This window comes from Mya arenaria, chromosome 3 (genome assembly GCF_026914265.1).
Source record: "Mya arenaria isolate MELC-2E11 chromosome 3, ASM2691426v1".
Classification (NCBI taxonomy): Eukaryota; Metazoa; Mollusca; class Bivalvia; order Myida; family Myidae; genus Mya; species Mya arenaria.
This window is the reverse complement of record NC_069124.1, coordinates 34,919,842-34,944,828: the sequence shown is the minus strand read 5'-3', so window position 1 is coordinate 34,944,828 and position 24,987 is coordinate 34,919,842. Positions and strand designations below refer to the sequence as shown.

General features: G+C 35.2%; 1 protein-coding gene across 1 annotated transcript in view; it reads right to left on the bottom strand.

Annotated features, from left to right (window-relative positions):
- LOC128225982 (growth hormone secretagogue receptor type 1-like) overlaps positions 1-9,386 on the bottom strand; it is a 41,153-nt gene extending 31,767 nt beyond the window's left edge. Inside the window, exon 1 of the mRNA XM_052935874.1 lies at positions 9,334-9,386. Within this exon, the coding sequence (XP_052791834.1) occupies positions 9,334-9,386 (53 nt within the window). The remainder of the gene's footprint in view (positions 1-9,333) is intronic.
- Between the last annotated feature and the right edge of the window lie 15,601 nt (positions 9,387-24,987).

Here is a 24,987-nt window from a genome sequence, read left to right as displayed (position 1 = left end):
GATATCAATACATGATAGGGACATGATGAGATATCAATACATGATAGGGACATGATGAGACATCAATACATGATAGGGACATGATGAGATATCAATACATGATAGGGGCATGATGAGACATTAATACATTATAGGGACATGAAAATTGCTGACGGTTTCAATTTGCTTATTTGCGCATAAGTGAAATTAATGTATAAATCGATACAGTAAGTTCACGTGCCCAACGACTGGATACAGACAACGTCTGAATCAAGGCAGGCCAAAACTGCCATATCTTCAAATTTCGAAGCCTCTTGAGAATATCGCAGTAGAAATCAAGATGGTTCCTGCCATAAGGGATTATGGTTTTGAGACTGTCATGTTTTAAGATAGTATGTCATAACGCTTAAGAAAGTACTTTAAAAAGGATTTTGGGAAACGGGAAGAAAAGTCGGAACATACTCTATGTGATTTCACAAACTGCGAAATGATTACACCGCCGGATGGGGGACGGAACATCACTGTCTAATGAAGGATAACTAACAATGTTTAGTTTGTTATAATACTCATGCACGAATGAAATTCGATGGTCAATTTTCCATCGGTAACTCTGTGATGAAGATCTAAAACATAGCATCACGATCAAACATGTTTGATTTTTTTGTTTTAATGCTGAAGGGTAAATTTATTAAGCTATTTCAGGAAACTTGCTAGAAAATGGAACCTTCCACAAACAGGTAATGAATCTCTTTAGAATGATCCTAATTGTGTCAACTGTTGTCCCATTGTGGGGAAGGGCTGCGAATGAGACAAGCACAATTGTTGGTGAAGTAAGAAATGAGGAGGCTGTGATCAAGAAAGAATGGATCGATTGTTAAAAACGATGTTAACGGCATCTCTTTTTTTTAGTTTGAAAGGTGACACAAGCGGATTTGACGCGTAAACGCACGCAGACACACAGACTTGACGAACCAGTCCATTTTAAAGCACGGAAATAAAAGGACGTGGAATGACGTCCTTAGATCGCGTTAAATTCCAACATGTAAACACCAAGAATAAATTGTTCCCTATTATCTACGCCTTTGGCGCTCACTTTGTGAAATATATAGCGATCCTACAGTGAAGCAAACAATTTTTTGGAAACGTCCGCTTGTAGGAACTTCATTATCCTGAGCGTTTTACATATTCGTCCTTTGTACGATATGTCGCTTTCGTTTCATAATGTTATCCAATGAAAAATAATTATGTCCAACGAATATATAAATATCAAGAATATTGGCAAATCAAGGCATGCTATTTCATTTTTCAATTGCACTTGTCGATTTCGTTCTGCTGATAAAAGCGGGAATTTTCTACGATCGCTTCAAACTTTAGCATTGAACGAGTACATTGGTGGTGTTGCTTCACCATGCATGCTATTTAAAAACACGTTTGAACTAAATACATACTTTGACGTGATACTAGGTCATTTATCAATAATACTTGGGTGCATTCACTCATAAATATGGGTGGCTATAGACGCAAGTATATGTGTGTAATCACTAAAACATTAACATACACTCCCTTTTTTAAACCGCGTGTTTCGTCTTAGCATTTTATTGTTAAAACAATCATCAGAAAAGGTCAATGCATTTTGTTAATTTGAGTTCCAGTTTCTTTTTAATAACTACCTAGTTTATTCTCACCAAATATTATGAAATACGCCTACATGGCGATAAGTAAATAAAATTCAACCTATGTATTAGGTCAAAATGATTTTATGGTAATTGTTAGCGCTTAGAAATTGAGTTTTGATGACCTTTTTGTAAGATGATGTGCTTTGAACGTCTTATGTCTTTCTCGCTATTCAACCTCGAGAATAAATCCTACTTCTGGAAGACAATTATTGAATATGTCTTTCAGGTAAACTTTCAAGTTTGAAATATATATGCGGAAAACATATCTGATTGGCAGGCAATTCAAGCCCAGTCAATATTATACATGGAATGGAATTTAATCTTAAGGATTTACACCGACATTGCAGTAGTTAAAAGTTAAAATTACTTCATATTTTTTTTTTAAATTAAATATTTTAAGGTACAAGGTGCGATTCGTGGTGTTCAATTATATTTCTTTAACTTCCCTGAATACCGCTTTTAAGGATGTATCTTCTCGATTCAAATGCTTTCAATGACAGTCTTTAATCGTTAGGGTTAGGAACCTGGAACTAGTTAACGTCCTTCCATGATTAATGGGTAGACGATGATTAAGTAGTATGTGTATCATTTTCCTGTAAACGGGCTTGGAGAGTGAAAATCTACCAGTGGCTTGGTTTGGAAGACAGATTGATCCCGACCCTCGTTTTGGTAATATTACGGAAACTCGGAAAACCAAGGTTCCGTAAAATATGCTGCACTCCTCTGGGATACATATATCTTTTTCTTCCGAACCATTGAAGGTACTTATAATGACTGCAGGAAAACCACGATTTTCTGAGGAACGTATGTGCTCGACAAGGCTGAAAATATTAACGATAATTCTACTTTTTTGTCCGTACGTAATATTTTGATTTTGTCAAGGAGGTCAGAAATTTTCTCGAGCTCAAAAATGTCTTATTTAAATGCACACAATGTTGTAAAAATGTGCCTAATGTTATATAACATGGAATGGACAAATGTATTGACGAGAGGAAGTGTCAACTTTACCCAAGCATTTTCTAAGCAAATTCCATCGTCTTTATCGCATATATTTTTCAAGTGCAAAAAAGTGAAATGTATCTCTTAAAAGCGATTTTAATGAAATATTAATCATTTTACTAGGCTTGCTCTTCACCTGACTTCCTCTGTCACAGTTGTCATCATAATGTTAAACCAAGCTACAACTGGATAGGAAAGGAACAAGGTCGCTGTTAATGTTGTTAACTTACTTGCTTTATTGTCATTTTAAAGCACTAGGCAATTAATATTGGATATGCAAGATACCACATCACACAGTTTCCTTACGAACTGAAATCCTTAATTTTATTTCTTATTTAAGATTAACATAAAATTTCGACACATCTTACAAGTACAATCGATCACCTTTTTGTCGAGTACATCATTATCAAGAAAAGTAATTTAAGATCAACATGTTTCTTTATCTTATGTTTTTCAAAACCAACGGAACTAAATTTCAAACTCCACATAAATTACTTGTAAACATCATTATAAATAAAATGTTCAAGCTTCTTTTTAAATATAATGTGGTATTCAAAGAAATGTTCTTAAAATGGAGACATATCTGGTTAGTTTCTTTAATAAAAAATGTAGACAACCGAAACTACAACTATCACTTTAGGATTTGCAATAAATTTTAGTTGAATGTCACATAGTGAAGCTATCTTTGACTTTGTAGATACATTCTTATAAATAATCAGAGTTCTTCAAAATAGTAAGCATTCTATGCATTGTAAAACTGATCTCTCACGAAACTTATATGTAACCTATTTAAGTCGTTAGCATGCCGTAGATTTGAACTTCGATATACAAAGTTCATATTTATAGCGAGTTTCAATTAACTGTTAAATCTCACTATCTCTTTCATTTGCTGATTCAATGGCAAGAAATGTTTTGTTAGTATTTATAAGTGCAATCAGTATCTTCCTGGATATATTGTGTTTGTCCTCATGGGCCGTATGGCTTTTTGGATATGAAATAAACCATCTTCTATATGGATGTGTTGTTCGTAAGTACTACCCGTATGTCAATTATATTTGGCATGTTTTAGATGACATTCGCTATTCTATACAAGTAATATAAATGAAGCATTCAGTAAAACAACTAAATATTTTCCCAATTTAAACATCTTACATATACACTCCAACGATGGTTCGCACTATGTTCGGCACGATGTTTTCTTAATAATTGAAATCAACGATCAGGCGCGCCCAATACAATATCTTGCGTGCAGAACGAACGCTTGCTTGCTGTTATCGTTATCAAGGCTTATAAAGCCAAGGAATATCAGCAAATATACAAATATATCATGTCATGCAATGCCCAGAAAGGTAATTTAATGAGGTTGGTGTTGTGTAATTTAATAAGGTTGGTGTTGTGTCAAGTTCAATCGCCTGAACAACTTCTACAAAAAAAACACAACAACAGTTATACTGTCAAAAGATTCCCAGATACGTTCTCGAGAGGACGGATATCAATCATTCTATCGTATTTTTTTACTTTCAGCTTGTCTTGTTCAGATGTTTAATTTTATGACAATGTACTATGAATGTTTATTTGGATAATAGTTACTCACTTGTATATAAAGAAGTGAATCAACAACTGATAAATCAAACATAAGCTTTGGTAGATTTTGCTACGGACTATACACTACCATATCATTAAACTGATCTGAAATGTGGTTTATGCAAACAGTTGTCATATATGTGAAGAAAGGACCGCAAACAGTCATATATGTGAAGAAGGGACCGCAAACAGTCATATATGTGAAGAAGGGACCGCAAACAGTCATATATGTGAAGAAGGGACCGCAAACAGTCATATATGTGAAGAAGGGACCGCAAGAGAGACGATAACATTTTTGTTAAAGCTGTTTTGTTGAAGTGAAACTGATGGGGCTGTCAATAAAGTAAAATACAGGAATGTATATAATGTTCAAAATTCTCAAAACAAATAAAAAGCTCGGGAAAGAGGACTATTTAGGAAAGGTGAGCGAATTGAAACAACGGATGTAACTACCGGTACAACTTGACAATCTACCTCAGACCCCATCCCGTAGACAGAGGACTACCTGGCAACAACGAAGGCGTTGACTCTCATTGTTTTTTTGCCAATATTTCTCCGACTGTTTAATGATAATGTTCCTAGTATATTATGATGTGATGTTTCCGATTCATTGTCCTTTATAAATAAACTATTTGCTTGATGGTAGATGTCTTGGTCAATTTTTGTTCCATGTCGTCTAAAAGTAAAATACAGGACTAAATGTAATGTTCAAAAATCTCCAAACAAATAAAAAGCTCGGGAAAGAGAACTGTACAGCAAACAAGAGCAAATTGAAACAACTGATGTTACTACCGATACAACGTGACAATCTACTTCAGACCCCCAAATCGAAGACTAGGAACAACCTAGCAACAAGAGAGATGTTACTTGCAAATGTTTTTGTCATTGGTTGCGACAGTATAATGATAATGTACCTATTATATTTAGTCGTGATGTTTCCGTTTCACTGTCCTTAGTTGTTAATATAACTGTTGGATGGTAAGCCTGTTGGTCACCCAGAATGTGCTCCCTGTCGTCAAAACTATGTATTAACATTGCTGCTGAGATTATTTCAGAGACGTGTAAACAAGCTCCGGAATAAGTTTCACCTATTTCCACAAAAACCTCTAAACTTTGTGCCACACAGCTAGAATAGGAATCACACGTCAGATGTTTAATTTGGAAATGAAATAAAAACATAAACCCGTAGTCGGATGTGACCAAATTATCACAATCCTGGATAAGACAATTGTAAAGAAAAATTAAAGACCAGATAGAATAACAACAACATATGTCACAGAAAAAATGTCCCCGGGTCGTCTCGTTGGACATATATATAAGCATTTTGACATGTTTGTGTATCTAACATACTTTAACGGTAACCTATCTTACCTTTCCATGAAGATTGTAAATATTTAAAAGTCAATAAAGGGTCACAATTAGTGTTTAATATCATATAATGCACCAGTCAATTGTAACCACCACCCCCCCCCCCCCCCCCCCCCCCTGGTCCGGGGATAGCCGGGGAAATGGGCCGTGTTTTTACCTTCGAGGTGGCCCCGCAGTGCCGGATGAATGCGGTGGTTTTGTCTTCGCGCCAAATATAGCAGGGAATGGGCCTTACTTAACACGTTCATATCAAGGACGCCATTTATTGAGAGGTCGCTTATATCTTGTACAAAACACAATTCCAAAAGTACCTATTATAACATAATAATTCAGAATGTATAAAACATGTACAAATGCCTAAATATTTTTGTCAAATATAGATAGAATGACATTTAATTGAATCAACCATTCATGTTAATAAAACATTAATCAAAACGAAAAACAACAACATATATTTACCCAAATTTCAAGTTCTAAATTAAGTTCCAAACTTCCGGGATTTTTCCACCAAAGAAATATATTTCCTAAACTATTATTTTTTAGTACGAACAATTCATTATTTGCTCTTCAAAACCAAATTTCCCACTGAAGCAGCTATATCAATTCCACAAATTAGCTTCAATGTATAAAAGAAAGTTATCAAAACAACGTGCTTGTATTTTTGTTTTTTAATCAAGGTGCCAAATTACGCGATGGTGACATTAATACAATTTATGATTGCATTCACAACTGATATACGTGGAGTATAAGGTTTAACATTAACCAGAAAGCTCTCCCCTAACAACATCAACAGCGGAAATGTCAAAACAAAATTCTGGGAACAACACCATGCTTTATTCTCTTGAACACATAGGTTCTCTAGCCATCATACCAGCATTCCGAGTTGAACATGAATGTTTTTATAACATGTGATTGGTGAAGTCCCTTTTGAAATGTTAAAAATATTGCAAATTATTCAGTACAAGTAACAAACCACATAACTGATCATAAGATATTCTAAATCCGCAGATTTCAAGCTTAAGATCACTATGAACCTGACCTTTGACTCACTGGCCTAAAATTCAGTAAGATCAACTACTGGTTATTACAAACATGCCTACCAAGTTTGATGTCCCTTGGCTAAGCGTTCTTCAGTTATTTACCAGAAACGGATTTCAGCTTAAAGTCACCACGACTTTGACCTTTGACCCACCGACCTCAAAATCACTAGGGTTCATCCGCTGGTGATGACCATCCAGGTCGAATCCCTAGTCCTTGGCATTTTTCTTTTATTGAGCGGAAACTATTTTCAGCTTAAGGTCACCACGATCTTGGTTTTGGCTCACTGACCCAAAGTCACACGGATTCATCTGCAGGTCATGACCAACCTGCCTATAAAGTTTGGGACTCCTGGTCTTAACCGTTCTTCAGAGCGGGAACCGTGGATATGAATGGACGGAAGCTCTGGATAATATATGCCTATACACTAATAAACTACATTATAAAGAGAAAGACTCGTTTATTCCGTTTTAAAATAGTCAATTGACAGACCTGTAATTATATTTAACCGACCCTGATTGAAAAATAGTCGTATTTTCCAATGCGTGTTGTTTAATTCGACAAAGAAGTTACCTAGCTTTTCAGAGAGAGTGAACAGTAACGTCTTGATATGTGCTTCGGAATTATGCGTTCTAGAATTAACTTCTGCATTTAATAAATCAATTAACAGCCCAATAGATAAAATATTCAATCAGTTGAGACCAAATTCTTCATTCATTCTCCTTTCACTGAATACGAATCAACACAGAAACAATATGGAGAAGTGTTGTATCTCCTTGCTTTCTCGTCAAGGCTAAATTGAACGTATGCGCTATATTTTGCAAGAACGTTTGAGTTTGTATTTAAAGGCGCAAAGAATATAGGTTGATAAAAAACATTTGTTATTTTTAAATTTTAACGCATTATCATGTTTAACACATTTGACTTTAATGGCCAAAACAAAAAAGCATACGATTTATGTACAGATAAAATTATATTAAAGATATGTTGGCGCTTTTTAACAGTGGAATTTGTGGACACGTAGCTATTAATTAAACGAAACATAATATTTTTACATCGACACAAATCATTGCTTTTTTGTTTTAGCATTAAAGTCAAATGCGTTAAACATGACTATGCGTTACAATTAAAAAGAAATGGCGTATATATAATGTGCACATTTAAAATAAAACAAAAAAATCAAATAATAAGATCTAAAAAATGATATTAAGGTGTAAGTACAATTGAATCACTTGAATTAAATGTAACAAACAATGCAAATTCGGGGTTGCTTTTTTCAGAAAGATATTGAATATATAGGCAGGTTTTTGTTTTCTACAAATACTACAAATACTATTTTTTATAAACACTTAACTCACAAATGTTAGTCGTAACTCACAATGATGGATGCATTATCAAATATACTGTACTGTAACTGTAGCGGTTTGTTTTCGCCATTTAAGACATACTTTATTGCTGATTTAGTACTGTAGTTTTAATAATGCGTTCATTGAAATATGAGAGTCGCTTCATTTGCCTACACTTTCAACAATAACAATAAACATGTCATCGGTCAATATATCGCGGGCAAGTTATAGCTTTGTCATGATAAAGACATGCAAAACAGTTCATACACGCATTTGCTCCTTCGGTTCCCTTATGCATTAATATTAATATGAAAAACTACAGAAACAAGTCCAGTAGTTGAAAGTTTAAACACTTACCCTGTTCAAAGGCACTGAGTATTTTTTACAATTTGTTTTCAGTTGTATAATAATGTATTTTAAACAACAGAAATTGATAGAAAGTTGTTGTACGTTCCGGCCTTCCGCGATACAGTATGGGTGGGGAAAGTGAAAGAATTTAATTGTTTTATCAGATTTAGTTTAGGATAATTGAAGTGTAAACTTATAATTAAAAATAATAGCAACTTATAATTAAATACATTTTGCAAACAGCTGAGCAAATTTGTTGAAGAAATATTTTATGAAATTGTGGTTGAACATACAAAAGGGAAGTCTTTCTACAATATGAAGATGTTTTTGGGCCAACAAAATATTATGGCTTCTTATTGATATGTTTTGCAAATAAGAGATATTGAAGAGACATTTAAAGCTCTTGATATAAAAGTAATCACCATAAAACCACAATATATTGTTGTCTGTATTGCGTCAAAATATATGGCTCCTAGATCTATTCCAACTCCTAAAGAACTTCCGCGTTAAAATGAAAATAACGTTCGTTGTAAATTCTTTTCAAAACCTTGTTCGTTATATTGCAAGGTTCTTTAAGGAATCTGCACGTATGTGACATAATGTAATTATAATGCTTGCTAAATGTATTTCGATGTGTTCGATGTATTTCGTGCTACAAAAGAATAACCGTCTTGAGAAATATATTTATGATGGATGAAATTCCTTAATGAAAAAAAGCTTATACTTTGCGTGCTAAAGAATCATATTCGCATACATATTATACGAATACTTAATCCATATACTTCAGGGTACTCGCCATGAGCTTTTTTAAACATAATCTGTGAACAATATGACTCTATTTCAAAGGGTTAACAAAGTTTTCAAGTTATTTATTATTATTTAATTATTTGTATAATAAATTAACCATACATCGATTTCAATAAAAAGTTGTACATAGTTAATACTGACAAATATATCTAACAATTTTGTTTTTATTTACATAATAACTGACTAACCTGAGGAGAAGGAGGAGTTCAGCGAGGTCAGCGTTTTCTTCGAGTTCCGACATGGTGGGAAGATCTTTAACACTTCGTCAGTTAATTTCCCTTAATTGTTCTTTACAAAGTCACCTAAGTACAATATTATGATTTATTAGTTCGTATAGTACAGCGCTTCTTTCCTTGCAATACTAAAACATGTCAATGTGGTGTAGGCTTCAAACACACGCAACCGTCACACACTTTCACTAGACTGAGCAGTAAATGGTTAGGCAACATGAAATGTACAGTCACTGGCTCTTATATTATCATATTATAAATCAGTGTCTTGCAACCACCAGATATTACTAGAAACTATTTGCAAATGCACGGTATAAATCATTTATAAACGCAGGACTATGAGGAAATCCAGATTCACGTTTGCCTACGTTCGATGCAGCATTATCTAACTTATGACAGGCCGACTGGCTTCAAAATAAAAGCTTTTTACACCACACCATCAACCAGTTGCACTATTGGAACGACCAGATAACACTGCCGCACCGTGTTCTTACCAACTGAGATGCACGTAAAATTCCGAAATATTTATACATTTGATTATTACCACTGGCGGCAATCGATCACTTTGTACACGACTTTTATAATAATGACTTCACATTCTATCCTTGATTATACATTAGCGAAATTAATTTTTGCGTCCTTTCTCTTTGCAGGTACAGTTCATTATAGTATCAATAATTTCCTGAAATGTGTAATTCTTCTTTGACGGAACCCACGGTACATTTGTAACAGCGTTGGTATATTGAGGCTTCCGAACTCTATTTTTATCACCCCAATATTACAATAAAAGCTACAGGCAAACAATATGTTGCAAGATTTATCATTATCTGTCATATGCCGGTAACGTGGTCATTGCCTGGTCGTAAACAACTCTTCGTTCGTAATGATTTGCTTTGAGGCTTAGATCTATTGTCAAAGGTAAGACAAAGAATCATTCAATTGAAGAACATTCTTTACAATTACTAGTGTATCTCTAAGAGAGATGTAAGAATTTTGTTACTGATAGTGATACAGTGTATATGAACCAGTATTTACATATGATATATTCGCATATAAAAACAACGAGAAGATCAAAGCGCTGAAGGAACTTGGTGATTTCAATGTTTACATCCAAATGAAGATGATTTTCGCCTTGTACATAGTGTTGATAAAACAACATAAGTGATAACTGCATTATAAAACGACGAAGGTTACGACTTTTATGCATAAGAACGCATGACGTGGTGGTACTATTTGTATTGCCGCGCAGTTAATTTGGTTTGTTAGGCCGTCATAACACTTTTTTTCTGCTAAAGTAAAGTAGTGGAAACCAAAAACAGAAAACTAAACGCCCTACGTGTTTGTGTATCCGTAAATCCTTTTTTGTTTCTTTGTTATAGATACGATACAATTTGTATTAAAGATGTTTTTCTTTAGAAGAAAAAAAAATGTTGACTGTTTTCAATAAAATGCGGTTGGTGGTTTTATCCACCAAGATATCTCCCGGCACAAAATTACAATTACATAACACGTAAACAATAGTTTGATAACTCTGTTATGGCATTTTGATCGAACGCCCTTTTTCATTCATTTTACGTGTTTGTGTTTTCCCTTCATCCATACATGTTCGCATTAGACTGGTTTCTTCGTTCGAACATGACCATGGGAAATATATAAATATAACAATGTAGTTACAAACCGCAAACACCATATTTGTAAAATTTAACTGCTATATGTCAAATGTCACAAAATGAAGCCTTCTTAGAAAACAAAAAAATGGTACAATAAAGGCATTCTTTACATCGCCGTTAACGTATTCGAAAGCTGCACTCTCACGATATTTTTTTTCCATATATATGTTAAATATAATGCCACCAACGTGTTCGTATTAACTAATTAAGGTGCAAGTGTTTGAATATTTAATTTCATTTCAAATCAAATATTTGCTGGTTTATTCTTTTTCCGAGATTCAACTGACGGCTAAATCTCGATATCTCGTGCAAAGTATCAATTCGATAAACCACTATACAAATAGTGAATACATTTAATTCATGCTAAAGTTTTACGAGAAAGTATATTATTCTGATCCAACGTTATACTAAAATCTGCATGAACATATTTTGCGCGTAAGTATCGACTCGGTCCTCGAAGTATTTATATTTGCATTTTTTTAAACCTTCTAGTATCATAGCAATGAATGAACTCTTGATTAGAACATAATACAGATCAACAAAGTGACAATGCAGACACTGTTGTTTGATACAAACGGAACATTCCAGACAGAGCGACAAGGTCCAACTTTACGAAAAGCAATTATTGTAGCGTTCGTGATAAATGTTTAGAAAAACCAACCAAAAACACACCAGCCACATATGTACGTGAAGTTAGCGGCCTAGCGGCCTAGCTGCCTAGCGGCGTGAAGTTGGCGGCCTAGCGGCCTAGCGGCCTAGCGGCGTGAAGTTAGCGGCCTGGCGGCCTAGCGGCCTAGCGGCGTGAAGTTGGCGGCCTAGCGGCCTGGCGGCCTAATTATTTTTTCTATTTCCAAGCAATTGTTAATGCGTTTTTTTTAAAACAATGATAAATCAAGGCTTTTTATTCATATAGTTACATAGCGGCCTTAAATTGTTATATATTCAGAATATTTTTCTTTACCTTTTATTCTAAAACAATTTTAAATTAACTGTTTTATGCACAAATTATCACTCTGAAGCGTTTTTCAAACTTTTTTCAAAAAAGTCGATCAAGCACTTCAGCGACCTAGCGGCATAGAAGCCTGAAATTAGCGGCCTAGCGGCCTAAATTGAATCCTATTTCAAAGCATGTATACATGCATTTTCTTCTAAAACAATAACATTTTAACTGTTTTTATGCACAAATTAACACATTGAAGCGATTATCAACAGTTTTTTTCCAAAAACGTCGATAAAGCAGTCAGCTATTTCAAAGCATTAAACATGCCTGTTCTTCTTAATCAATGATATATTAACTGTTTATATGCACAAATTATCACTCTGAAGCGTTTTTCAACTTTTTTTCAAAAAAGTCGATCGAGCACTTCAGCGGCCTAGCGGCCTAGCGGCCTAGCGGCGTGAAGTTAGCGGCCTGGCGGCCTAGCGGCCTAAAATGGTATCCTATTTCAAAGCATGTATACATGCATTTTCTTCTAAAACAATGACATATTAACTGTTTTTATGCACAAATTAACACTTTGAAGCTATTAGCGATTATCAACAGGGTTTTTTTTCAAAACCGTCGATAAAGCAGTCATCTATTTCAAAGCATTAAACATGCATGTTCTTCTAAAACAATGATATATTTATTGTTTTTATGCACAAATTATCACTCTGAACCGTTTTTCAACTTTTTAAAAAAAAGTCGATCAAGCACTTCAGCGGCCTAGCGGCCTAGCGGCCTGGCGGCCTAAAATGCTATCCTATTTCAAAGCATGACTACATGCATTTTCTTCTAAAAAATGATATGTTAACTGTTTTTATGCACAGACTATCACTCTGAGGCGATTATCAACATATTTTTGAGAAGGATAGGCATGTATGCTGACTGCTTAATCGACTTTTTTGAAAAAAAAAAGATGTTGATTATCGCCAATTGCTTCAAAGTGTTAATTTGTGAATTCAAACAGTTAATATGTCATTGTTTTAGAAGAAAATGCATGTATACATGCTTTGAAATAGGAAACCATTTTAGGCCGCTAGGCCGCTAGGCCGCCAGGCCGCTAACTTCACGCCGCTAGGCCGCTAGGCCGCTAGGCCGCTGAAGTGCTCGATCAACTTTTTTGAAAAAAAATAAAAAAAGCTTTAGAGTGATAATTTGTGCATAAAACAGTAAATATATCATTGTTTTAGAAGATCAGGCATGTTTAATGCTTTGAAATTGCTGACTGCTTTATCGACGCTTTAAAATTTTTTTTATTGATAATCGCTAATAGCTTCAAAGTGTTAATTTGTGCATAAAAACAGTTAATATGTCATTGTTTTAGAAGAAAATGCATGTATACATGCTTTGAAATAGGAAATCATTTTAGGCCGCTAGGCCGCTAGGCCGCCAGGCCGCTAACTTCACGCCGCTAGGCCGCTAGGCCGCTGAAGTGCTCGATCGACTTTTTTGAAAAAAAGTTGAAAAACGCTTCAGAGTGATAATTTGTGCATATAAACAGTAAATATATCATTGTTTTAGAAGATCAGGCATGTTTAATGCTTTGAAATAGCTGACTGCTTTATCGACGCTTTTAAAAAAAAATGTTGATAATCGCTAATTGCTTCAAAGTGTTAATTTGTGCATAAAAACAGTTAATATGTCATTGTTTTAGAAGAAAATGCATGTATACATGCTTTGAAATAGGATACCATTTTAGGCCGCTAGGCCGCCAGGCCGCCAGGCCGCTAACTTCACGCCGCTAGGCCGCTAGGCCGCTGAAGTGCTCGATCGACTTTTTTGAAAAAAAGTTGAAAAACGCTTCAGAGTGATAATTTGTGCATATAAACAGTAAATATATCATTGATTAAGAATATCAGGCATGTTTAATGCTTTGAAATAGCTGACTGCTTAATCGACTTTTTTGGGAAAAAAAATGTTGATTATCGCTAATAGCTTCAAAGTGTTAATTTGTGCATTCAAACAGTTAATATGTCATTGTTTTAGAAGAAAATGCATGTATACATGCTTTGAAATAGAAAACCATTTTAGGCCGCTAGGCCGCTAGGCCGCCAGGCCGCTAACTTCACGCCGCTAGGCCGCTAGGCCGCTAAGCCGCTGAAGTGCTCGATCAACTTTTTTGAAAAAAATAAAAAAAGCTTTAGAGTGATAATTTGTGCATAAAACAGTAAATATATCATTGTTTTAGAAGATCAGGCATGTTTAATGCTTTGAAATAGCTGACTGCTTTATCGACGCTTTAAAAAAAAAAATATTGATAATCGCTAATAGCTTCAAAGTGTTAATTTGTGCATAAAAACAGTTAATATGTCATTGTTTTAGAAGAAAATGCATGTATACATGCTTAGAAATAGGATACCATTTTAGGCCGCTAGGCCGCCAGGCCGCTAACTTCACGCCGCTAGGCCGCTAGGCCGCTAGGCCGCTGAAGTGCTCGATCGACTTTTTTGAAAAAAAGTTGAAAAACGCTTCAGAGTGATAATTTGTGCATATAAACAGTTAATATATCATTGATTAAGAAGAACAGGCATGTTTAATGCTTTGAAATAGCTGACTGCTTTATCGACGTTTTTGGAAAAAAACTGTTGATAATCGCTTCAATGTGTTAATTTGTGCATAAAAACAGTTAAAATGTTATTGTTTTAGAAGAAAATGCATGTATACATGCTTTGAAATAGGATTCAATTTAGGCCGCTAGGCCGCTAGGCCGCTAATTTCAGGCTTCTATGCCGCTAGGTCGCTGAAGTGCTTGATCGACTTTTTTGAAAAAAGTTTGAAAAACGCTTCAGAGTGATAATTTGTGCATAAAACAGTTAATTTAAAATTGTTTTAGAATAAAAGGTAAAGAAAAATATTCTGAATATATAACAATTTAAGGCCGCTATGTAACTATATGAATAAAAAACCTTGATTTATCATTGTTTTAAAAAAACGCATTAACAATTGCTTGGAAATAGAAAAAATAATTAGGCCGCCAGGCCGCCAACTTCACGCCGCTAGGCCGCTAGGCCGCCAGGCCGCTAACTTCACGCCGCTAGGCCGCCAGGCCGCTAGGCCGCTAACTTCACGCCGCTAGGCCGCTAGGCCGCTAGGCCGCTAACTTCACGTACATCAGCCATGTACAAATATAAATTCCTGACAAGGCCCAGAATGGAGTCGTTATTAAGTCGGTGTCGAGTGCAGTCTAACAAACGATAGAGAGTGCATGTACGTCTTGCAGAGAATAAAATTCTCATTCATGAGAGGTTTGGCAACGATAAATCTTACCTTTTATTCAAACGCTGAAAATTAGAGTGCAAAACTATCATGTTCCTGTTATCATCGTTGACCAATCAAAACGTTCATTATACATTGAAGGATTTTATCATCGCCAAAGTATTGAAATTCCACAGGATTGAAGATGTAAAGACAAATGAAGGAGAACAAAATATGCGGTTTATGTGACAGTGAAAGAAATCACATATTCTTCTCGTCGCTAGCGTCCATTTTGTTTTGCTGACATGAAATTAGAAGTATTCGTAATTTAGAATGTGTTTTTAAGACTCTTTTGCATTGGCTTTTAGGCAATCAGTACGGTTTGCAGACTGCCGTCGATTCTATAAATAGAAAACGGCGACAAGTCTCTGATTGGCTAAAGTTTCGCTGTTATAATCACAATCGAGGCGATTGAAAAGAGCGTTGAACGCATAGCATCATCGCTCTGATGTGCGAAAATTGAAAAATAGGTTTTTTAAAATTTAAGTTGTGTTTAGGAAAATGCCAAAAATGATTTGAATAAACGTTGCGTTTAACTTTATTTGTCACCAGAATGTGTTCTATGTGGTAATAAAGATATATTTACATTGCTGCTTAGACTAGCCGGCAGAATAAGGTAACCAGATTGGAATCAGTCTCTCTTTATTGCATGCAAATCCTCTGAGATTTGCGCAACTCAGCTACAATATGAATCACACGTTGAATGTTTAATTTGCAGATGAAATGAAAATAAACCATGGAATGGATGTCACAAAATCATCCGAAACCTGTAAATGTACTGAGACACTTGAAACAAGAAATGAAAAAGTATAATATGAATAACTCAAAGTCAATTAAACCGACAGCAGATTACTGCATAAGCACACTGTGTATACGAAAACATTTTAAATTCCTCATGCATACCGAGCGTCAAAGACAGCAAACTAATGGACAAAGACAGCAATGAGACGCATTGATAAGATGGGAATACATGGGGTTAGAAAGTATTCGACCAGTGCTATGAAGTAGAGAAGATATGTATAAAACAAACTTTCAAATGCAAGCTTTAAATACATGTGTGTCATTTCAAAACAATATCAAGTCTTTTTTTAAGTTGCAGATCTTGCTTAAAAAATGTCGTCTATTCAAATCGGTGATGTTTGATAAACAAGCATATCTATAATTGGTAAGCCCCAAAGTCATCCAGTTCCTACAAAGGCAGCAGAAATGGAAGCGTAGCATTATCATGTTTTTAGATGTCTTGCGCTGCCGAATGATGACAAGCTGAATATATTTATTTATTTTATGTTATCATTTTAATCACAATAAGTCAAATATTAAAATAGTTCGAATTTGATCCTCGTTTGGTGTGCTTTTAATGGATATAATGATATCATAACTGACACAATTATTGAGATGTGTTTTATCTCCTTGCGTAATAATATTATAACTGACAAAATTACCAAGATGTGTTTAACTTCCCTGCTTTGTCATCAATGCCAAATTAAATGTAAATGCTATCTATTGCAATATGGTTTTCGTGTGAAGATGTAAAGACAATAATGAAACCCAGCTATCTGCAACGATGTAAGAATGTTGCTTTAATTGAACCACTTAAATCGAATTCCTTGGATCAGGTTTTATTTCAAATTCTAATTCATTGGCAAACAGATGTAGTGAAGAAAAAGCAGGCATTTTTCAAGATGCGTTTTCAGAGAAGTCATGGTAATTCAGACTTAAAGACACTTTAATACGTAATTAAGGGCTGGTTATCATAAAGCATCTTAAAGTAAAAGTAATTGCCTAACTTAATTCCCATTCCTAATTTAAGAATCTCACATGATTTTAAAAAAACCTTAATAATGTCTTAAATATATTATTATTATTGAACTCTGAAACCCTACTTAAATGCTAAAATGACTTGTAAATTGACTATGAACATTTTTCAGAACTCGACATGAAGCTCAGAAATGACTTTGGGACGCGGTATTTATTTTTTCTACAAATACTACAAAATCTAATCAATTGCCTTTATTATATAATGAACTATCAAACTATTGGCATTAAGGACATACTTTATGCTAATTTATCACATCGTGTGTTGTAGTCTTATTCTTGTTGCTAAAGTAAAAATAATGCGTTTTCTGCCAAATCGGATTCGCATCAGACATATCATCGGTCAAAAAAATGTTTTTCTTTCCTTCATCAGAAGTTGGAAGGAAATTGATATACGTTCTGGTGAAACATTAGCCCTTGGTAGCATTCATTATCTGTGAAGGAGTTGGGGGGGTTTGTGCAAATTTTAGCTCTTGAAGGAATATTTTATCAAAAATTATTTGAAATTCTGTTTGCATTCAAACGGAAAACTATTTCGACAATATAAAAATGTGCCAACATCTTCCAGAGTATTCAATCGACAATATAATGTAGCTTCCAAATGATATCTTTGCAATTAGAAAGATATTGATCTTTGCAATTAGAAAGATATTGGGAAGACCGGCGACTGAAATTCACTTGTTGGTTACAAATCTTAATATTGAAGCACTCACCATCAAGCCCCTATACATTGTTGTTAAGATTATGTCAAACAGTTCGGCTCATTAAATTATTATTGTTCTTGTGGAACTTTTGCGTTCCATGCAAATGCTTTATAGCAAAACTGTGCAACTCTCTGCAAACATCTAAACTTGTATTAAAGGATGTATGTATAATGCTTGCTTAAGAAGGTACCTTGAAAAGACTGTTTGAAAAACTGTGTCTTGGTTCTTCAAACCCACTCTAACACTGCATGAGGATGACGATGATAATGATGATGATGATTCGCGTCGTTTTGTTTTAGATGTTGAACAAGACAGTTCATGTTTTATAAATAAAACGCTCTCTAACATCAAAAAAAAAGTCTTAAGTCAAATATTTCTTCATATATTACCTGCTTTACAAAGAATTTATGTTATTGTTTTCAAGTTAATGCCGGCTCTACAGTGGCTTATATTTTTATTTCGTAATTAGTGATAAATGTTGGGAATAGTATGAGGATATGTGAAGTTGTGAGGACATGCAACCTAGCTCTTTCCCCCAATATACACGTGTTCCAGTGAATTGGTATTTCACTGACCGCTCCAAGGCGGTAGTCAAATCATTGTGGGAGGTCTGTTTGCGGTGTTTTTTATTTGTGTAAGTGGTATTTATACATTTGTGTCTCTACTTCATTATCATTTTGGCCTTGACCTGTGCATCTAAACAGGGTTTATTTTTAAATTGTTGACTACTGGGTTTGTCCCAGTCGTTTTCAATATATCACGGAACAAACACAAACAATGCATGTGTCTATGTTTAAGAAAAATCAAATTTTAAAACATAAAATTAATGTGTGGAAAAAGTCACTTGTGAGAGAGTGGGAAATTTAACAATGAAATTTAGATCGTAGTTTTGAGCTTTTGAAATCAGTTCTCGACCTCGGACATTTTTGTAAAACATCGACACAGACCTTGAATCGAGCAATGGTCGTTCTCGTGTTTCTGTTACAAGAAAATGGGATTTGATTAAATATTGTCTGACCTTGGACTGTCTTGAGGCATAACGAGGCGCATTGTAGTATTATGGTTATGATGACAAAGATTAAACTGTAATTTAATTAAATCCCTGTTATATTCGCAACAATCATAATAATAACTGACTGACCTGAGGAGAAAGAGGAGGTCGGCGAGGTCAGCGTTTTCCTCGAGTTCCAGAGTGTCCGACATGGCAAGAAAGGTTGTCACAATGTCCCTTGATTATCCTATTTCCTACAAACGTTTGAAATAGTCACAGCACAAATGCTAGTGTGTAATTTGTTATTTCTTCAGTTAAGCGCGTTTTGTGACAGCGGTCACACTATATCACAAAACCGAGCATACAATTGATCGACAAAATAAAAAAAGCACAGACACTGCTTACTTCAGTTGTTCTAACATCATTTTTTAAAATATAATATTATAAATAATTCTCCAACAAGTACCAAGTATCAACTTCACAAAAATCCACACGATATAAAACATTAATTTACCGAAGGGCAATAAAGATATCCAGATTGATATGCCGTCTGCATTCGACGCAGTATTATCTACTTCTTCTTAAAAATGAAAGCAAATTAAACTCTATTTTTCCGAATGCACCAGTACGATGATGTTCTATTGGATCGACAATTTAGCACCACATCAAGTTGAGATGCACGTTAACTTCTGACCGCCAAAAAAATATCAGCTTATTATTTTCCGCAATTACCATTAACAAAAACTCGAAGTAATATTGGATTAGCAAGATAATACATCTCACGTTTCCCATTACTAAGTCAAGTGCTGTAATTTCGAGATCAACATAAAAAAATGGAAACGCTCATGAATACCACCTGGTGCGAACTCATCCAACACTTGGAGGATGATTTTTATATACAGCATGATTATTTTTATTTTTTCTCATCCTGTCCTTCGCCTTACATTAGGGAAATCAGTTTTGGTGTCTGTTTTCTTTGACAATCATATTTCAAGTGAATAGTTCATGACATAACATTCGCCGGAAATGTATATTTTTAATTCTTCATTTTCGGAATCCGCGGTATTTTCCAGTGTTTGTTACCATGCGACATAGCTTTTATGCGGTTTCCGACGATATGCACTGCCGAGAGCAAAACATGTGTTACACGATTTATGATTTTTTTTTATCTGTCATGTGTCGTCAGCTTAGCCATCACTTGATCGTTAACAATTAAGCATACGTACTGATTGCTCTTAGATTAAGGTGGATTTTGTAATATGTGAGATAACGAATAAATAGAAAAAATATGAACAGTAAAAAGTGTTAGAGAGAGCATTGATAACACAGTCCCTTTCAAAAATAATTGGGAACTGCAAACAAAATATTTGTTAAAGTTTTTAAAGGTCACAAAAAGAAGCTTTCTTGATCAGAAAGTTATCACTACATTACATAAATTATTTACATAACCGTTAATTCATCTGTAATCTATACTCTCATAAATATTTAGTTAATAGACAAGTGTCCACCAAACAAATCCCGCTGTTTGTACCATGAATGTGGGTGTTTCTTACGTTATCGTCTATACATGTACGCCCTTATCGGAATGTTAACAAGAAATGCGAGATTTTACCGATAAGTGAGTAGAGTGCGGATGAATTTCAACTTGATGCACTTATATGGGCGGTGGTTCCTTTGAGTAACATAACATTTATGACATGTTGATAAATGCCCGTTTTTCATTCAATCTGTGTTTGTTTTCCTTCAATCCATACTAATTCCACTTGCCTATACATGTGTAACTTGACCAATACATAAATGCTGCATGTTAGCGATTGTTCAAAGAGTTCGTGTATAATTTCAAATACCGGCATCGTGGATGCAGAAACTACAACTGATATCTCATTGGTAAAGTTCAACTAACGGTTATATCTCGCTGTCGCGTGCAAATGATTAATATGAAAATTGCTTTACACACATTGAATACATTTCATTCATGGAAATGTAATACTAGAACGTTCAGAGTAATTATTATCAAATTTATAAGTATCTGCATAAACATGTGAATGAACATGTTTTTTATGTGTATGTATCAACTGAGTCCTCCTTATATTCGCAATGTTTTAAAAACGTTGGCTAGCTATTCATGGCAATGAATGAATAGGAAAATAACAGCTGTTTCTGCTTCACACATTAGAACATCTTACAGATTAACCCAGTAAAATATTGAGTTACTGATTAGCTAGTTTACACACTAAAGGCGTACACGGGCTTTGCAGAACCAGTATGCTGGGGGGAAAGACAGTGCCCTCTTCGTGTTATTTGGCAGAAACATCAAGCAATAAGAACACACCAGACAACAATCCAACAGTGACGCGCGCAAAGATGAGCGTCTGGACAATGCTGGAATATGGGATGATTTTGAGTGGATGGTGTCAATGTCAGGCTAATAAACTGAAACTACAGAATAATAAGGTTTGCAGGAGAAGTATGACTTAGCGAACGTTTAGTCTAATAGGATTGTCCATATTAACTTTGCTTTCATTTTTTCAATATGTATGTATCAATGAAACAAGTGCACAGCCTTATGTTAATATATGTTTCAGTATGTTCTGACCTTTTTATGAAGACGCAAACGACACCGATGATGTCAATACAAAATCTGTTGATAAAAAATGGCTGAAATCATTTGTATTACGTCTCGATTAAATACTGGCGATGTTTCTGACAGACATGAGATGTTTTTAATTGTTAACGTGAATATTTACAAACGACGTCATATATACAAATATAGACTATAAATCAATATCTATAAACGGAATGTGGTGTCAAGTCCAATCGTCTGGCGAACTTCTACCGAACACCAGCACGTCACAAGTTGTCAAAACAACCCAATAGCCATTCCCCATATTACAAATACCTCACAATTGGTTGCCATTTACTTGCTGTATTGACTTCAAGATGTCTTCAGGGGGTGACAATGGCAAACGTGCATTTGGTTAAAACATTATCAGAAGTCAGTTGTGCACACATAAGATTGGGTGTCTAATATGAGAGCGAATTTTAGGGGTTGGGGGTACAGATACTTGAAAATTAAAGCTGACGCGTCAGTGAGTTTATATTGTTGACATCTAGAGTACACGGCAATGAATATTGTAGAAAAGTACAAGCAACATCAGCCCATGTCTTATCATTTTATTGTCCAATTAGATTTGAACTTATTTTACAACGTTGAAAATATAATGTTATCTAAATTTATAAGACTGTCACTTGTGAGTGAATGAAAAAACACAATGAAATTTAGATTTGCGATTTTGAACTTTTGAACCCTTTCTCGACCCAATACCTTTTCTTAACAACCGAACAGACGTTGCATTGAGCAATAAATGCTCTCATATTTCTTATAAGAAGTAAACGGGATTTCAGAACAGAAAAGATTTAGCCTAAGTCTGTCTTGGGGTCTTACGTAGCGCAATGTATTAGACTGGTTTGATGATGAAAACTGTATTTTAATTGAATCTCTGTTATATTGGCTAACAAGTCATTATATTAACTGATTGGCCTGAGGAGAAAGAGGTGGTCGGTGAGGTCAGCGTTTTCCTCGAGTTCAAAGATGTTCGACATGGCGGACAGGATTATCGCAACGTCCCTTGATTACCTTATTTGCTACAAACGCTTGAAATATTTTAACGTGCAGTAGAACTGTGAGCCAGTACAATGTTCTCAATAGTTATTTATATAGTAAAGCGCTATTTCATGCAACACTTGTACATGACAAGAGTGTATAACAACTCTCATAAAATATCACAAATCGCACACACAATGGATCGACGAAATAGAAAAAACACAGTCACTGCTTACTTTAATTGTTCTAACATCTTTTTTTAAAATATAATATAATTGATGTACGTGAAGTTAGCGGCCTAGCGGCCTAGCGGCCTAGCGGCCTAGCGGCGTGAAGTTAGCGGCCTAGCGGCGTGAAGTTAGCGGCCTGGCGGCCTAGCGGCCTAGCGGCGTGAAGTTGGCGGCCTAGCGGCCTAGCGGCCTGGCGGCCTAATTATTTTTTCTATGTCCAAGCAATTGTTAATGCGTTTTTTTTTAAAACAATGATAAATCAAGGTTTTTTATTCATATAGTTACATAGCGGCCTTAAATTGTTATCTATTCAGAATATTTTTCTTTACCTTTTATTCTAAAACAATTTAAAATTAACTGTTTTATGCACAAATTATCACTCTGAAGCGTTTTTCAACTTTTTTTCAAAAAAGTCGATCAAGCACTTCAGCGGCCTAGCGGCCTAGTGGCCTAGCGGCGTGAAGTTGGCGGCCTGGCGGCCTAGCGGCCTAGCGGCCTAAAATGGTATCCTATTTCAAACCATGTATACATGCATTTTCTTCTAAAACAATGACATATTAGCTGTTTTTATTCACAAATTAACACTTTGAAGCTATTAGCGATTATCAACATTTTTTTAAAGCGTCGATTAAGCAGTCAGCTATTTCAAAGCATTAAACATGCCTGTTCTTCTAAAACAATGATGTATTTACTGTTTTTATGCACAAATTATCACTCTGAAGCGTTTTTCAACTTTTTTTCAAAAAAGTCGATCGAGCACTTCAGCGGCCTAGCGGCCTAGCGGCGTGAAGTTAGCGGCCTGGCGGCCTAGCGGCCTAGCGGCCTAAAATTGTTTCCTATTTCAAACCATGTATACATGCATTTTCTTCTAAAACAATGACATATTAACTGTTTTATGCACAAATTAACACTTTGAAGCTATTAGCGATTATCAACAGTTTTTTTCAAAAGTGTCGATAAAGCAGTCAGCTATTTCAAAGCATTAAACATGCCTGTTCTTCTAAAACAATGATGTATTTACTGTTTTTATGCACAAATTATCACTCTGAAGCGTTTTTCAATTCTTTTCCAAAAAAGTCGATCGAGCAATTCAGCGGCCTAGCGGCCTAGCGGCCTAGCGGCCTAGCGGCGTGAAGTTAGCGGCCTGGCGGCCTAGCGGCCTAAAATGGTTTCCTATTTCAAACCATGTATACATGCATTTTCTTCTAAAACAATGACATATTAACTGTTTTATGCACAAATTAACACTTTGAAGCTATTAGCAATTATCAACAGTTTTTTTTCAAAAGTGTCGATAAAGCAGTCAGCTATTTCAAAGCATTAAACATGCCTGTTCTTCTAAAACAATGATATATTTACTGTTTTTATGCACAAATTATCACTCTGAAGCGTTTTTCAATTCTTTTCCAAAAAAGTCGATCGAGCAATTCAGCGGCCTAGCGGCCTAGCGGCCTAGCGGCCTAGCGGCCTAGCGGCGTGAAGTTAGCGGCCTGGCGGCCTAGCGGCCTAGCGGCCTAAAATGGTTCCTATTTCAAACCATGTATACATGCATTTTCTTCTTAAACAATGACATATTAACTGTTTGGATGCACAAATTAACACTTTGAAGCTATTAGCGATAATCAACATATTTTTTTTCAAAAAGTCGATTGAGCAGTCAGCTATTTCAAAGCATTAAACATGGCTGATCTTCTCAAACAATGATGTATTTGCTGTTTTTATGCACAAATTATCACTCTAAAGCGTTTTTTTTTCAAAAAAGTTGATCGAGCACTTCAGCGGCCTAGCGGCCTAGCGGCGTGAAGTTAGCGGCCTGGCGGCCTAGCGGCCTAGCGGCCTAAAATCGTTTCCTTTTTCAAACCATGTATACATGCATTTTCTTTTAAACAATGATATATTAACTGTTTTTATGCACAAATTAACACTTTGAAGCTATTAGCGATTATCAACAGGTTTTTTTCAAAAGTGTCGATAAAGCAGTCAGCTATTTCAAAGCATTAAACATGCCTGTTCTTCTAAAACAATGATGTATTTACTGTTTTTATGCACAAATTATCACTCTGAAGCGTTTTTCAACTTTTTTTCAAAAAAGTCGATCGAGCACTTCAGCGGCCTAGCGGCCTAGCGGCGTGAAGTTAGCGGCCTGGCGGCCTAGCGGCCTAGCGGCCTAAAATGGTATCCTATTTCAAAGCATGAATACATGCATTTTTTTCTAAAACAATGACATATTAACTGTTTGAATGCACAAATTAACACTTTGAAGCTATTAGCGATAATCAACATATTTTTTTTTTCAAAAAGTCGATTGAGCAGTCAGCTATTTCAAAGCATTAAACATGGCTGATCTTCTAAAACAATAAT